The sequence below is a fragment of the Schistocerca nitens genome, chromosome 3 (genome assembly GCF_023898315.1).
Source record: "Schistocerca nitens isolate TAMUIC-IGC-003100 chromosome 3, iqSchNite1.1, whole genome shotgun sequence".
NCBI classification, from domain to species: Eukaryota; Metazoa; Arthropoda; class Insecta; order Orthoptera; family Acrididae; genus Schistocerca; species Schistocerca nitens.
Window position 1 is genome coordinate 619,418,666 of NC_064616.1, and position 18,197 is coordinate 619,436,862.

At 44.5% G+C, this 18,197-nt stretch overlaps 1 protein-coding gene across 1 annotated transcript in view; it reads right to left on the minus strand.

The window, feature by feature from the left end:
- Positions 1 to 18,197, minus strand: part of LOC126249364 (glutamate receptor ionotropic, kainate 5-like) — a 101,189-nt gene that overhangs the window by 37,013 nt on the left and 45,979 nt on the right. Inside the window, exon 3 of the mRNA XM_049951017.1 lies at positions 6,768 to 7,064. Coding sequence (XP_049806974.1) covers positions 6,768 to 7,064 — 297 coding nt within the window. The remainder of the gene's footprint in view (positions 1 to 6,767; positions 7,065 to 18,197) is intronic.

Sequence of the window (18,197 nt, forward strand, 5' to 3'; positions counted from 1 at the left end):
TGGTTTCGTGGCCAGTTCTCTGTTAATGTTCTGGCGACCTCAGCCCACATGTTTTCCATGGAGTTCATATCAGCCGCCCGTGGCGGCCAGTCCATGACGTTGACGCCAATCGTGGAGAGCCGCTGCTGAACAAATGCAGACTTGTGAATGGGAGAATGGTCCTCTTCCAATGTGACATCCCCTTCTGCGTACAGCATTCGCACTGACGGAAGCATCACATTTTCCAATATGTGGGCATACTGCGCACTGTCCAGAGTTCCTTCTAGCCTGTGAAGAATTCCCGCCCCTCTCGCAGAATTCCAACCCCAGCAGGTAACAGATAGCCGGCCACTTCTTCTCGTCGTGGTTACATATTCGCGTCGATGGCGAGTCCCTTGCGGCCTGTAAACGATTCGTGGACCGTCGTTGTTGGTGGAAAACACCTTCTCATCAGTGAAAATGACGTTGTCCCACGACGCCCTCAGATGGAGCTCCGCAAATGCTAGCCGGTATAAAACGTTGTCTTCGCTGAGCTCTTGATACACGGCGGATCGTCGTGCATGCAGTCCAGCGTCCCTCAGCCTTCGGCGAACCGTGTCACTGGAGCCGGGGAAGTTGGTCTCCCGCCGCAACTGCTTCGCGTTCAGAAAGGGATTTTCTCTGCTCCTAGACACTAGGTCCTTGTCTTCCTGCTGTGAGACCACTCTCTTCCTGCCTGAGCCAGGAGCCCTGTTGGTGGTGTCTCTTTCAAGGCAGATCCTCCACCATCTCGTTGCAGTGGTATGTGGTACGCCATACCGCCTGCCAGCTTCTCTGATGGAACATCCTCCTTCCTCAATGAGAGCGACGACTCTACCTCGGCCGGCCGGAGTGGCCGAGCGGTTCTAGGCGCTTCAGTCTGGAACCGCGCGACCGCTACGGTCACAGGTTCAAATCCTGCCTCGGGCATGGATGTGTGTGATGTCCTTAGGTTAGTTAGGTTTAAGTAGTTCTAAGTTCTAGGGACTGATAACCTCAGATGATAAGTCCCATAGTGCTCAGAGCCATTTGAACCATTATTTGACTCTACCTCGAATAGACCTCTCCCAGTGAGCCATTACGGCAGACAGCCTGATGTGTATTTCTGCTTGCCGCTCTTATACTGATTCCAGGAGAGGAGGTAAATATATTTACGTCAAACGGAGCGGCAGAGGCAGAGGCATGCGGCGCAGCCGTGCTGGCTTGTCCCGGGCTGTTGGCCCACCAACGCCACCGCCAGCTCGCTCACTTACGTCTCGCCTCGGCCAGCCTGGCTGGCCCGTTGCTCGCGAGCCGCAGCTAGTACAGACCCGGGCCGCAGGGCCACGATCATCCCTTGAAGGATCAAAAGTTACACCTAATCTACCCAAGTCCGTAGTACAAACTAACGCAGCTACAGCTATTATGCTATAACATGTGCAGGCACACCTACAGGTGACGATTCATTCAAATATTTGACGAAAAATACTTTCAAAAATACATTCATTTTAAACATAGCTACTACAAAATATTTCACCTAGCTAACAATAGATGACGCAGGAAACTATACTTTGTTGTAAGCGCTGTGCATTAGGTGTAGCCTTAAGAAAATCTGTATTCAACCACGACAACTGAGCGGAATGTAAAAGTAAACAGGTTTGGCGGCAGCTTCTCCAAATAATAGTATACAGGGTGAGTCACCTAACGTTACCGCTGGATATATTTCGTAAACCACATCAAATACTGACGAACCGATTCCACAGACCGAACGTGAGGAGAGGGACTAGTGTAATTGTTTAATACAAACCATAAAAAAATGCACGGAAGAATGTTTTTTAACACAAACCTACGTTTTTTTAAATGGAACCCCGTTAGTTTTGTTAGCCCATCTGAACATATAAACAAATACGTAATCAGTGTCGTTTGTTGCATTGTAAAATGTTAATTACATCCGGAGATATTGTAACCTTAAGTTGACGCTTGAGTACCACTCCTCCGCTGTTCGATCGTGTGTATCGGAGAGCACCGAATTACGTAGGGATCCAAAGGGAACGGTGATGGACCTTAGGTACAGAAGAGATTGGAACAGCACATTACGTCCACATGCTAACACCTTTTTATTGGTCTTTTTCACTGACGCACATGAACATTACCATGACGTGGAAGACGCATAAATTGGCCAGCCCGTTCTCCTGATCTTACACCTCTGGACTTCTTTCTGTGGCGTACGTTAAAGGAGAATGTGTACCGTGATGTGGCTACAACCACAGAGGATATGAAACAAGGTATTGTGGCAGCCTGCGGCGACATTACACCAGATGTACTGCGGCGTGTACAACATTCATTACGCCAGAGATTGCAATTGTTTGCAGCAAATGATGGCCACCACATTGAACATCTATTGGCCTGACATGTCGGGACACACTCTATTCCACTCCGTAATTGAAAACGGAAACCACGTGTGTACGTGTACCTCACCCCTCATGGTAATGTACATGTGCGTCAGTGAAAATGACCAATAAAAAGGTGTTAGCATGTGGACGTAATGTGCTGTTCCAATCTCTTCTGTACCTAAAGTCCATCACCGTTCCCTTTGGATCCCTACGTAATTCGGTGCTCTCCGATACACACGATCGAACAGCGGAGGAGTGGTACTCAAGCGTCAACTTTAGGTTACAATATCTCCGGATGTAATTAACATTTTACAATGCAACAAACGGCACTGATTACGTATTTGTTTATATGTTCAGATGGGCTAACAAAACTAACGGGGTTCCATTTAAAAAACGTAGGTATTTGTTAAAAAACATACTTCCGTGCATTTTTTTATGGTTTGTATTAACCAATTACACTAGTCCCTCTCCTCACGTTCGGTCTGTGGAATCGATTCGTCAGTATTTGATGTGGTTTACGAAATATATCCAGCGGTAATGTTAGGTGACTCACCCTGTATACTTAGTATATAATACACGTTTTGTGCACTTATAACATGTTCTCAGTGTCTCTGAAACAATACATGCTGCACGACGGAAATTACTTTCTGCTGAGGCACTTCATTTACATCTCAATGATACACGACCACTAGAGAACATTGCTCTTTACGGCAGTCAAGCCGGCCGCGGTGGTCTCGCGGTTCTAGGCGCGCAGTCCGGAACCGCGCGACTGCTACGGTCGCAGGTTCGAATCCTGCCTCAGGCATGGATGTGTGTGATGTCCTTAGGTTAGTTAGGTTTAAGTAGTTCTAAGTTCTAGGGGACTGATGACCAAAGATGTTAAGTCCCATAGTGCTCAGAGCCATTTGAACCATTTGAACGGCAGTCAATCCACTTGTAAATTAACATCATGATATCGCAGATATTAGGCAACCCGTTACTAGGGATGAGTAAGGCCTTAAGGTTTGCAACTAAACATGCTACTCCTAGCTACTACTGAATATGAAGTTGATTATTAACGTGTCTTCATAACCATGTGTGCGGCGTTCGAATCTCAGTCAGCATAGACGTTTTCGTCACCTTATTTCTAGTTAAACGTGTGCACATCTCGCTGATGGTGAACCAACATTGGACATTTCTCGTCTGTTCCTGGTTAGACAACGACGGCGGTAGGCGCTGGGTTCGAATCCTGGTCAGGCAATACAACTTCAGTCGTCATTTAAGGTTCCAACCCCACTACTGGTAACAAATTGTGATATCTACATTCTGATTTTACGTACTTATTCAACAATCCGATTAGGTGCTGAGTTCGCATCCTTGTCCCCAGCATTACATGATGGCATTTCAATTTTAAACATGTGCATCCTTTATTCCTTGACTCTGCAACACTATACAACGTCTTTCGAGGTTAATTATCAAGAAGGTAATTGTCATGTTAGGGTTCCTGCTTTCGTACAAACATTATCGTCATTTACGTTCAAGTTGAGAATTGATAACTGATACTGGTGCAAACGTCAATATTTGACGTCTCTTTCTGCCTAGTGATCGAGTCTCGATAAGGCACAAAGCTTTGCTTGGTTAACAATGGCTTTACGTTCTGCGTTTGCATCCGGATCCAGAACGAAGACGTTGGTCATGTCATTTAAAGTACAACTTCGTGTACAAGTAACTGTTGATGAGTAATGTGAACAATGATATTACTTGTGATTCGCTGTTAATGTTGGGATTTCCGTAGAGTGGTTGCCGCCGTTAATAACGTTTTCTTTTAACTGCTTAGCATTACATAAAGTTGATGCGAAACCACTCCCCATTGAACGTTGAACGACGTTCAGCATGTGTTGGGTAAACCTTTTAGACAGCAAAGAACTTGTTTCCGATTGCCATACAACTTTATTAATCCATATACTGCCTCAAATATTTAATTGTGCCTAAGGATTACTGAACGATTTATGTGACAAAACTAGTTGTCCCATAACATTTGAAATGTCACTTATTGTAATTAAGTTTAGTTTACAAACGTTAAGGACTGTCTGATCTCTTCTGTAGTATCGTTGTTTTACTTTACATCTGGACGGACTGTCATAAAGACTGGTGTTCTCTAGTAGTCTTTAGAGGTACCCATTGTGTATCTTAAAACGACTGTACTGTGGAGGGTTGCGACTATGTGCAACACAGATATGCTATGTTGGTTGCATACATTCAGGTGCAGCCTACACGTTGGAATTAAGGGTGACCCACTTTTTTTGCTGTCGAGTGTACATCACATCTACCGAATTCCGTCCCATTCTGATAATTCCCCCAATGGTGCGTCACTTTTTAATTGGTTTCGCCTCATCGAATGGGAAAACTATTCCTACGCCGTGCAACTGTTGTATCTGACAGGAACGTGTCAGCCCTTACATCTAGCCACTAATGCATCCAATGACACAGACGACTTGTCATTAGCATGGTCGATTCATGTAGAGCCTTGCTACATTGTGGTGTGTGCAACGAACATCCGTCGTGTGACATGTGCACGGTGGTGTTGAGCAGGATTGCAGTGAAATTTCGTGCCATTATTAACACGCCTTAAAACTCACATGAACTCCTGAGCTCTGTCCTTGTTTTTCGCATGCGCCGACACCTTGCTATTTGAAGCACTGCCGAGTGCAGCAGTGACGTCAGAGGGCGCCACGCTTTCGCACCATCACGGAGGAAGCTTGTAGGCGACTTTGAGCCAAATTGAAACTTCTACATCGCAACTGGAAGTTATGGGATTTCGGAAATGTGACCCTTTAATTGTGTAGTTCAGTGTATATAAATGACCTCGATATTCGCCTATAACTGTTGTCATTTGTACCTCCTGAGGTATCTAAGAGTCACAATTTGTGGGCTGTGTTCATCAGCTGATGTTGTTGACTGTGTGCGACCACTATGAGGCACATCATCAGTGTTTTGTTTACCACAACACTAGCTGAATGTCAGAATAGCGTCACTTTAGTGCATGCCAATTCGGTGGGAAATTTCCTATGGCGGCAATCTTTCTTGCCATGAAGTGGCAATTAACTCACAATGGCTGTCCAAGACTGAATAGCGTATACCTACGTTGTCCCGCCGAGATAAGCATTGTTGAGTGGTTCTTAAGATAGGTAAATAAATTAGTGAAATCAATGTGAAGTGAAGTAGAAATTAGAAAATAAATGAAAAACTTAGTTTAGTTTAGAAAAGTACACACTGGCAAACAGCGGACAGAGCAGCAGTGGAATGGCCGGCGCTTGCAAGTCAGCACGTTCAGGAGAAGCCATCGCCCTCCCCACATAAGCGGAAGCTGTCGATTCAGCCGTCAGGGCATCGCCCGACCGGCTCACGTGTTTCTCAATTGTCACATGTGATCAAAGGCCCTTGCCTACATTCCAAGAGCCAATGACCGACGTTAAGAAGATTCTTCGAGAAGCTTTTCAACGTGACAGAAGAGGCAATGGCCGTGAAGTCGTTCACCTCCAGTGAACTGAAGTAATTAAATACGCGTGACGCAGTGGGCCTGACAGTAGTTTTCAGTTCAGTTTCGGAGCTGAAGACCGTCATGCAGGAAGAGACTACATCGTACACAGAAGCACCAAGTCCGCCGCTGTAATGGAATAGCAAGCAGCAGCCTCGCCGCCAGAAGACAGAAGTCAGAAGTTATTTGAAGACTGATTTTTACGTACCCGGGTGACTCGTGAGGACGGGAAGGAGACGGCCTCACATCAGCAGTCACCTGTGAGCTGGTGATGAAGATCTGACAGCCGAAGACTGGCAAGCTGGAGTCCGTTGTTCGAGTCCGGGACACTGGCCTTCCCCCACCGCACCGCTCAGCTGGCCGACACACAACACACGCGGCCGCATAGAGAAGAGAAACACTGGGACGCCACATCCAAGGTATCACCATCCGATTCACGACTTCGTTCTCAATAATTAAACGGGCCACCTCGCGATGCGCGTCTCCAGTCAACTGGGCGAAACAGCGACACGAGATATACACCGCCAGGCGTAATAAGACGCCGCCGCTCACGCAGCGAGGTTTCGCAAACGACACAGCTGCCGCTCTCCCAGCCAGAACAATCCAGTAAGGAAACCATTGTACAAATCTTTCAATAAAAGTTATCTGATGTAAAAATGCTGTTTCATTCTACCTCATACCCGAGCCAAGTAAGAAACCATCCTGCCCACACGTTGTTAAGAGAGAAAAAGTAATTTATTTAGTGTTTTTCACCCTGACATAATGCTTTAGAATCAAATGCCCTTTGGAGTACTGCTCATCCTGTAATTGACTAGCATCAAAAGAGAAAACCCAGTTACAGCATATATGTACTGAGAGCAGCAGTAAGACTGCCTCGTTACCTCGAAGTTGGTGAGCTCTGCCGAATCGGCGACGACGGCCAGCTGGTAGGTGCGGTCGGTGAGGAAGCCCTGGAGCCCCGAGAAGGGCAGTACGGGCGTTTTGACCGCGAGGCGTGCCACCAGCGCAGCCCCGAAAGCGGCCTGCACCGTCATCACGCCGGCCAGCGATGCCACCACCACACAACGCTCGCACGCCCCTGCAGGCGCAGCTGCTGTCCCTGCCAACACGTGCTCGTGAGTCCTTCTCATCCCCTCAGGATTCTGCGTTTCAAGTGCAGTGATATATGTGTGTAGTTCCTAATGGCATAAAAAAATTAAAGGAAGGGTGAAACCAAGTAGCAACTCATTGTTCTCTGGTCTCGAGCAGAGGGAAAAAGGAAGATTAGGTTTCAATATCCTGTTGATGATGGGCTCATTTGACATGGAGCACTGACTGAGATTCGGTAAGGGTGGCTCTCCAAAAACATTGGTCCCTGTCGCAGTGCGTTGGCCCGCATAATCAACGAAACACGTATGTATACCGCAAATGGAACCAGATTGGAGGAATGTCTGTGGAGAGACTAGAGTAAGATGTGGTTCCTGAAGAAGGGCAGAAGCCTTTTTAGTAGTCACATGGGTAACACAACAGTCTGGGTGATTGACTGGTTTAGCCTTGTAACAGTAGCCAACATGGCGCTGCTATTTTCGTACTGCAAACAGCTGAAGGACAGGGGAAATTGTTGTGTTGGCAGAAGAGCCAACACCGTGTTACGAATGGAGACCGAAATGCACGCGTTTTAGCTCACGCAGGCTGGCGCGAGGAGGGAAGAACTATACTGACGTCAGGTCTGGAACATGACAAGGAATTAGAATTCAGAAAGCGGACGTAATTAGTTTGATACTTAACTTTAATCCATTAATGATGAACGTCGCTCTTGACGATACATGATTCGCAATATTATCTGTTCAGAAGACATATAGTAACTGAAGATGTGCCTTGCTAGGTCGTGGCAAATGACGTAGCTGAAGGCTATGCTAAACTGTCGTCTCTGCAAATGAGAGCGTATGTAGACAGTGAACCATCGCTAGCAAAGTCGACTGTCCAACTGGGGCGAGAGCTAGGGAGTCTCTCTAGACCTGCCGTGTGGCAGCGTTCGGTCTGCAATCACTGATAGTGGCGACACGCGGGTCCGACGTATACTAACGGGCCGCGGCCGACTTAAAGGCTACCACCTAGCAAGTGTGGTGTCTGGCGGTGACACCACAGAAACTACACCCGTTACATGTTACAGATGGCACGCAACGCTTCAGCAAAATATACCGGAGGTACTATGGTCCCCCATTCGGATCTCCCGACGGCAATTCTCAGGAGGATGTTATCATTAGTAAAAACTTAACTGGCGTTCTACATGTCGAGGCGTAGAATGTTAGATCCCTTAATCAGGCAGGTAGGTTAGAGAATTTAAAAAGAGATCTGGATAGGCTGCAATTTAATGTAGCAGGAATTAGTGAAGTTCGGTGGTAGATAGGGATACTGCAGCAGTAGGTATAATAATGAACAATAAAGTAGGAATGCAAATAAGCAGCTATCAACAGCTTAGTAACAGAGTTATCATAGGAACGACACATACAAAACCAACTCCACCACAGTAATAAAAGCTCATATGCGTACTAGCTACACAGCTGCTGAAAATATTTGAAGAATCAATGTTGACATAAAAGAAATTATTCATATATTTGAGGGAAACAAAAATTTAATTGTGATGAAGCAGTATAATTCGAGAGTAGGAAAAGGAAGAGAAAGGAAAATAGCAGTAGAACGTGGAATGGGGGAAAGGAATGAAAAGGGGAACGCCTGGTACAATTTTGCACAGAGCACAATTTAAAAATTTCTACTACACTACTGGCCATTAAAATTGCTACACCACGAAGATGACGTGCTACAGACGCGAAATTTAAGCGACAGGATGAAGATGCTGTGATATGCAAATGATTAGCTTCTCAGAGCATTCACATAAGGTTGGCGCCGGTGGCGACACCTACAACCTGCTGGCATGGGGAAAGTTTACAACCGATTTCTCATACACAAACAGCAGTTGACCGGCGTTGCCTGGTGAAACGTTCTTGTGATGCCTCGTTTCCGACTTTGATAAAGGTCGGATTGTAACCTATCGCGATTGCGGTTTATCGTATCGCGACATTGCTGCTCGCGTTGGCCGAGATCCAATGACTGTTTGCAGAATATTGAATCGGTGGGTTCAAGAGGGTAATACGGAACGCCGTGCTGGATCCCAACGGCCTCGTATCACTAGCAGTCGAGCTGCAGGCATCTTATCCGCATGGCTGTAACGGATCATGCGGCCACGTCTCTATCCCTGAGTCAACAGATGGGGACGTTTGCAAGAGAACAACCATCTGCACGAACAGTTCGGCGACGTTTGCAGCAGCATGGACTATCAGCTCGGAGACCATGGCTGCGGTTACCCTTGACGCTGCATCACAGACAGACGATCATGTACTCAACGACGAATCTGGGTGCACGAATGGCAAAACGTCATTTTTTCGGAAGAATCCAGGATAATGCACGACAGCATGTTGCAGGTCCTGTACGGGCCTTTCTGGATACAGAAAATGTTCGACTGCTGCCCTGGCCAGCACATTCTCCAGATCTCTCACCAATTGAAAACGTCTGTTCAATGGTGGCCGAGCAACTGGCTCGTCACAATACGCCAGTCACTACTCTTGATGAACTGTGGTATCGTGTTGAAGCTGCATTGGCAGCTATACCTGTACACGCCATCCAAGCTGTTTGACTCATTGCCCAGGCGTATCAAGGCCGTTATTACGGCCAGAGGTGGTTGTTCTGGGTACTGATTTTGTTCTGAGTACTAATTTCTCAGGATCTATGCACCCAAATTGCGTGAAAATGTAATCACATGTCAGTTCTAGTATAATATATTTGTCCAATGAATACCCGTATATCATCTGCATTTCTTCTTGGTGTAGCAATTTTAATGGCCAGTAGTGTATTTGGTTTAAGATGCGTGAATATAGACTGCGTACATGGAAGAGGCCTGGAAATACTGGAAGGTTTTAGACTGATTATACAATGGTGAGGCAGAGGTTTCCAAACCGGATTTTAAATTGCAAAAAAATTCAGAGGCAGATTGTGATTCTACCAACAATTAATTGGTTATGAACTGCCGATTAAAAGAGAAAAAAACTGTAAAAGTTAGGAAATTAATGAGATCGGACCTAGATAAGTTAAAAGAACAAGAGGTTGTTGGGAGAAGGGAATACGATAGAAGGCGAATGAATAGCTGTGAGAGATGAAACAGTAAATACAGAAGAGGCTCGAATACACAGAAAATAGAAGTCCCAGAAGAACTCTTAGGATGACCCAAGAAATTGATGAAATGAGAACATATAGAAATGAAGAAGGCAAAAGGGAAAACAGACCTCGAAAAAGCGAAACTGACAGAAAGTGCAAAATGAAATGTTGGAATGGCTAAAGGAGAAATACGGTCTGTAGAAGCAAGAACTATGGGCAAGACAGATTCCGCCTTTAGAAAAATTAAATCTTCCTTTGAATATAAGAGAAGCAGCATTATGAATGTCAAGAGCTCAGATTGTAAGCCAGATCCAAGCAAAAAAGAAAGGCAGAAAAGTGGAAAGAATATGTTGAATGCTTGTACTAGGGAAACGAAGACAACGTTTTAGGAATGGAAGAGAAAGTATGTGACTATGAGATGGGAGAAATGATACTTCGACAAGAGTTTGAAAGGGTATTGAGACACTAAGCCGGAACAAGACAGCTAAAGTAAACGACATTCACTCAGAATCATTGAGATCCTTGGGAGTTCATATCATCACAAAGCTATTTCACCTCGTTTACAAGATGTCTGAGACAGACAGAATACCTTAAGACTTCAAGAAGAATGTAAAATCCCAGTTCCATAAAAGGCAGGTGCTGACAAGTGTGGATATTATAAACCATCGGTTTAATAAGCCAGAATTGCAAAATACTGACACACATTATTTACAGAAGAGTGGAAAAAATGGTAAAAGCTGACTTTGGCTTCTTAAGAAATGTAGGAACACACGAGGCAATACTAAGTCATAATCTTATTTTATAAGAGAGACTGAAGGAAGGTAAACCTCTTTATTTGTAGTATTTGTAGATTTAAATAATGCTTTTGACGAAGTTGATTGGAATGCATTCTTTGAAATTCTGGAGCTATCAGGGATAAAGGATTATCTACAGTTTATACAGGAATCAGACGGTAGTTACATGAGTCGAAGGACATGAAAGAGAAACACTAGTTGTGAGGGGCATGTAATAGGTTTGTAGAATGTCCCCAATGTTATTCGACCTGTACACTGAGCAGGCAATGAAGTAAACCAAAGAGTAACTGGGAAAAGGAATTAAACTTAAGAGAGAAGAAATTAAGACTTCCAGATTTGCCAATGACATTTCAGTTGTGTCAGAGGCGGTAAAGGATTTGGAAGAGCAGCTGAAGTGGATGGGTTTTATCTTGAAACGCGGTTATAACATGAATACCATCAAAAGAAAAACAAGAATAATGGAATGTAGCGGAATTAAGCAGGCGATGCAGAGGAAATTAAACTAGGAAATGAGACTCTAACAATAGTAAAAGAGTTTTGTTATTTTGGCAGTAAGATAAATAACGATGACCGAGGAAGAAATGATATGAAATGTATAATTAATGAATAATTTGTGAATAATAGAAATTTCTTGACGCTGAATATACATTTAAATATTAGTAAGTTTTTTGAAAATATTTGTCCGTAGTGGACCCTTATACAGAAATGAAACATGGGAGACAAACAGTTAAGACAAAAAGAGAACTGAAGCTTTTCAAATGCTGTGTTACAGGACAATACTGAAGATTAGGTGGGTTGATTAGATTACTAATGAACATTTCCGCTAGTGAACTCCTCGAAGGACCCTGTATGTTTCGCGGTTGCAGACTAAATTTTAGTATTGACGTGAACGATACATTTACTCACGGCAATGGATGGCTAACTGTAGCTATCGTCAGAGGTGGATCTGGTGTTCCCGCAGTTGGTGGCCTGGAGAGTTTCGTCGATCGTGATGTCATCGCCTTCCGCACCTACCACGTTGGAGAAATTGCTAATAAAGACTTCGGAAAATCTGTATATACCTCTCCTTCCTCATTATCCCTCTACACTAGAAGTAGCGGAATTAAGCAGGCGATGCAGAGGAAATTAAACTAGGAAATGAGACTCTAACAATAGTAAAAGAGTTTTGTTATTTTGGCAGTAAGATAAATAACGATGACCGAGGAAGAAATGATATGAAATGTATAATTAATGAATAATTTGTGAATAATAGAAATTTCTTGACGCTGAATATACATTTAAATATTAGTAAGTTTTTTGAAAATATTTGTCCGTAGTGGACCCTTATACAGAAATGAAACATGGGAGACAAACAGTTAAGACAAAAAGAGAACTGAAGCTTTTCAAATGCTGTGTTACAGGACAATACTGAAGATTAGGTGGGTTGATTAGATTACTAATGAGGAGTTGCTGAACAGAAATGGAAAAAGAGAAATTTATGGGACTCCTTGACTAAAAGAGGTTGACAGTACACATACTGAGGCATCAAGGAATCGTTAACTTGGGAGACACACACTCCAGCTAACCAATCTTTGTTCGTTTTAATAATCTGTTCCATTTGGACTCAGAGAAAGACAGATAGTTCCCCACGAACTCAACTATGGAAATGAAACGGCCGCGCAACGGATCGTTTAATGAGAAAAAAATTGATCTCTCGTAGTTTAGTCCCGGCTATCGGTTCTCACAAAATCATTAAGCATTAATAATTGGAGGGTGTTAACTACCAACTGAATCGAAAGTCTTGGTCTAAATTAACCCCAGATCTTTTTAAGGTTCGCAAGCACACCATAAAGAAAGAAAAACTATAGATTAATATGAGTATCAAGGACACAAGAGAAATACAAAGGGGTGACAAATACTCGATATTGGAATGATTTAACTGAATACTAAGTAAGGTTGAGAAGATCGACAAGGATTAGGCAGGATGTAAGTGACCCTCATTTCGACAAACCATTCTTTAAATTGCATAATCGCAGTTGGACGTGCGTGGTTGCTCCTACCGTACCAGGAAACACGAGTCCATATGCAAATGTCTAAATCTGCTCGGTCATGGATGAGCTCTCGACTACAAGACAAGAAATTGAATCGTGTTGCCCAGGGCCGGCCACAGCGTGCAGCTTGTACGGGCCGCGGCGGTCCAAGGCCTGGCCTACCACACGGCTTTGTTCGGTCCTCGGAAGTGTTTGGTACAGCGCAACATTTCATTTAGTACACCGGTGAGGCAGGGTTCGGTCGGCACAACTCTCTCTGAGTTCGGCAGAATCGTTCTGTCAGCGCTGTTTAACCTGCGCTATTTGTTCATGATATGAAGAGTCATGATATGAAGAGTCAGTCCTAGAGATCTGTCGTCGCAATCCTTTAAACTGATTGGGGATGACAGAAGAGAGGGACGAAAATTCTGAATTCGCATAAGCGACAGGTACTGCATATTTGCTATGAAACGAAATTACAATATCATGCAGAAAGAATTTAAAGATTTAGCTGACAATGAAAGAGCAAAGAATTACAACGATCGACAGACGGGATTCATTGTTTTGTACATCAAAAAGCACTTTGCGCTAATTTTGCAGACCTGGAGCACTTGAAGAAATTGGTGGTACGAATAGTAAAATTTCTGAAGTCTCACGCACAATTCCATTCTCAGTTGGAACTGTTTCCAGTGGATCTGAACGAAGAGTGTGGAGACTTCATACATTACTGCAAAGAACGTTGGTTAAGTTAGGAGGCATGCCTGGAACGACTTTTCAATGTAAAACTCACTATTGTTGACTTTATGAAGGAGTGCAACAGCGGAAGGTAGAACATCAGGGCAGACAGCGGGGGCCAAGCGGTTCTGGGCGCTTCAGTCTGGAACAGCGCTGCTGCTACGGTCGCAGGTTCGAATCCTGCCTCGGGCATGGATGTTTGTGATGTCCTTAGGTTAGTTAGGTTTAAGTAGTTCTAAGTCTAGGGGACTGATGACCTCAGATGTTAAGTCCCATAGTGCTTAGAGCCATTTGAACCATTTTAGAACATCCGGAATGGACTGCAGAATTCGCATATTAAGTGGACTTGACTGCACACTGCCCACAGTGCGCTGTAACTTGTTTGTGATTTGATGGGGATGCATTCAAAAAGAAAATCGTGTTGTAGACGGGACATATTCCGACAAAGACACTCCCTAAGCTCACTGGCGTTGAAGAAAACGCTAGGTTTGAAGAATTCATAGGTGGCCTGAAAGAATTACAAGGATATTTTTACGCAGTGGCAGCTCATGAGTATACATTCTGGTTGTACACAACTTTTTAGAATCAACTGCATTTGAAAGTGTGAAATTAATAGCATCTACTGTATAACAGTTAGGCTTATCAATAAGTTTATATAACTACAGCCACTGACAATAATAACAACAAAAGCAATAATAATAATAATTATTATTATTATAATTATAATTATAAGATGCATAACTTATCTGACAAAAGAAAGAAATGTTTTTGGGGAATTTTGTTGTTTTGTACATAATTAGGTACAGTTTAGCGCAATAACGAAATAATGTGTAAGGTTTCGCAACTCTCCATTTCGCATTTTTGTGTAAGTGGTAGTTTTCGTGCTTTTCCAGTTTTTCGGACAAATATACAAGGTCCCTAACAGGTGTATTAGTTCAGGAATTTACTTCCGGGGTGAAAATCAGATATTATTACTCTGCACCCACACAACAAATTGTGCTAACGGTACACTTGCTTGTTAAATGTTCGCTTGGAGTCACGCTTAGTTCATTTCGTCACTCTCTAAATCAGTCTGTTGTCGGAGGCCGTAGTTCCTTTGCGGCTAACTTTTGCTGGTAATTTACTTTTCTGTTCCCAGAATGAGATTTTCACTCTACAGTGGAGTGTGTGCTGATACGAAACTTCCTAGCAGATTGAAGATGTGTGCTGGACCGAGACTCCAACTCGGGACTTTTGCCTTTCGCGGAGAACTGCTCTATCGACAGAGCTAACCAAGCTTGACTCACGGCCCGTCCACACAGCTTTACTTTCCTGTTAGCATTTAAAATAGATTCAACATAGTTCATGTTTACACTGCACACGACAGCCTATTCCCGCACAGTAAACAACCAACTCCAAACACAAAGTGCCGTTTGTGGAAATGATAAAGCTCAATAGTAATGTCTACCAACATGGCCACTTGAATAGAATACAAATGAGACGCTGAGACCCATTAGGGCCTAAAGCACATTGCCTTCGATCCCACATTTAAGTGAATATCATAAAAGCTAGTGACACAGCTTTTCGTGAATTTCCGTGGGCCTACATCACAGATAAACCTGATTCACCACAAGATCAACAAATTTCAGAAGCATGAATAAACGCTACAATCTCACAATTGACAGTGATGTGCTTTTTGGACCTTCTGATTCTCAGAGCGTCAAATTGATTACTGTATGATAAAATTCATAACTTAATATACACTCCTGGAAATTGAAATAAGAACACCGTGAATTCATTGTCCCAGGAAGGGGAAACTTTATTGACACACTCCTGGGGTCAGATACATCACATGATCACACTGACAGAACCACAGGCACATAGACACAGGCAACAGAGCATGCACAATGTCGGCACTAGTACAGTGTATATCCACCTTTCGCAGCAATGCAGGCTGCTATTCTCCCATGGAGACGGTCGTAGAGATGCTGGATGTAGTCCTGTGGAACGGCTTGCCATGCCATTTCCACCTGGCGCCTCAGTTGGACCAGCGTTCGTGCTGGGCGTGCAGACCGCGTGAGACGACGCTTCATCCAGTCCCAAACATGCTCAATGGGGGACAGATCCGGAGATCTTGCTGGCCAGGGTAGTTGACTTACACCTTCTAGAGCACGTTGGGTGGCACGGGGTACATGCGGACGTGCATTGTCCTGTTGGAACAGCAAGTTCCCTTGCCGGTCTAGGAATGGTAGAACGATGGGTTCGATGACGGTTTGGATGTACCGTGCACTATTCAGTGTCCCCTCGACGATCACCAGTGGTGTACGGCCAGTGTAGGAGATCGCTCCCCACACCATGATGCCGGGTGTTGGCCCTATGTGCCTCGGTCGTATGCAGTCCTGATTGTGGCGCTCACCTGCACGGCGCCAAACACGCATACGACCATCATTGGCACCAAGGCAGAAGCGACTCTCATCGCTGAAGACGACACGTCTCCATTCGTCCCTCCATTCACGCCTGTCGCGACACCACTGGAGGCGGGCTGCACGATGTTGGGGCGTGAGCGGAAGACGGCCTAACGGTGTGCGGGACCGTAGCCCAGCTTCATGGAGACGGTTGCGAATGGTCCTCGCCGATACCCCAGGAGCAACAGTGTCCCTAATTTGCTGGGAAGTGGCGCTGCGGTCCCCTACGGCACTGCGTAGGATCCTACGGTCTTGGCGTGCATCCGTGCGTCGCTGCGGTCCGGTCCCAGGTCGACGGGCACGTGCACCTTCCGCCGACCACTGGCGACAACATCGATGTACTGTGGAGACCTCACGCCCCACGTGTTGAGCAATTCGGCGGTACGTCCACCCGGCCTCCCGCATGCCCACTATACGCCCTCGCTCAAAGTCCGTCAACTGCACATACGGTTCACGTCCACGCTGTCGCGGCATGCTGCCAGTGTTAAAGACTGCGATGGAGCTCCGTATGCCACGGCAAACTGGCTGACACTGACGGCGGCGGTGCACAAATGCTGCGCAGCTAGCCCCATTCGACGGCCAACACCGCGGTTCCTGGTGTGTCCGCTGTGCCGTGCGTGTGATCATTGCTTGTACAGCCCTCTCGCAGTGTCCGGAGCAAGTATGGTGGGTCTGACACACCGGTGTCAATGTGTTCTTTTTTCCATTTCCAGGAGTGTATTATAGCTCATTCAGAAACCCACAGGATAAGTTTCCTGAATGTGTGCTCGCGACCCTGATGCCAAGTTTCACGGAGTCTAGAGGAGCAGAGGCGTGGTAGATTTAAGTGCCGTATCTTTCAGATTGCAACATCTATGTTACGTTTAACAGCATTCAAAGAAAAATGACCCATAAATCCGCAAGGTTTCGAAAGTTAGGGTGTTCACGTGCTATTGTGCTCTTACACAGTAGCCGTCACTGGTTTTACAAATATTTTGAGAACATTGTCAATCTTACATCTGTTTCTGGGTTGTCTTCGAGACCGTTTGCTGTTGCAGTTGAAGGCGCCCCTTTGCATGTGTTGATGTAACTGATTGACCTCCATAGTAATTGCAGTTTTAATGAAACATTTTTTACGTTAAAACCTAGTTGGTAATGTTTTTAGTTAACAAATGAGCTGTTTTCCCATGTTGTGAAGGACAGAAATTTGCAGTTGGCGCGGAGTGGCGTCTGGATGTCAGCAAACCTCCCCCCCACAAGTAGCTGCAGTCTCGCTACTATTTTCTGTGTGTCAGTTTATTCGCTGCCTCATCTCGCCTATCTATTGGGTTTGCTTTAGATTCGTTAGTTTTCAAGTTAAGTACATACATGAGTGAATAAGTTCAATAATATAGGTAACGCTGCAAATAGTATAACATAGGAAAGATTGTTTCCTGAAATAAGGTAGCATGCACTGACAAAAATCCGGAAAGTACGAGTGGGACTTGTGCACTGAGGATCCTGTAGAAAACTTAATTAGGTATATAGATACTTCATCCATCCTGGGAATCGAGAATTTCAACGATATTTGATTGTTGCCGTTATCGATACTTGCAAGATATCAAAATATGTGACATAAACAGCATATCTTTTGATTGCATGGACATTGAAGCTTACATTTTTTACACCGTCAAGGGGACTTTAGTATGTGACATAAATTTCAACTTGATACGTTCGCGAGAAAGAGCGGTTTTAAAAGACGGACTGACAGACAGTCTGACAACAAATGACAAAAAACACTTCTTCGTATTTTATAATTACAAATTAACAATTTTCGGATTTTTTCAATACTTCTACCGTGAAAGCATGCTTCTTGGCAAATTTCATGATTCTAGGTTTTAATGATCGAGTTTGCGAGTACCAAAATGTGTGACATAAATGGCGCTACCTTTTGATTGCATTGGCTGGGAGGTTTCGATGTTTTACAAAGGCAAGTACGTGACATAAATGTCAAACTGATACGTCCACCCGTTCCTGAGGAGAAAGGTTTTTTAACAGTCAGACAGATAACAAAGTGATCCTGTAAGGGTTCCATTTTTGCCGATTGAGGTACAGAACACTAGAAACATACAGTCAGCATCATCAGCTAACGACACTCGGTGTCTTTTCATTTCATTACG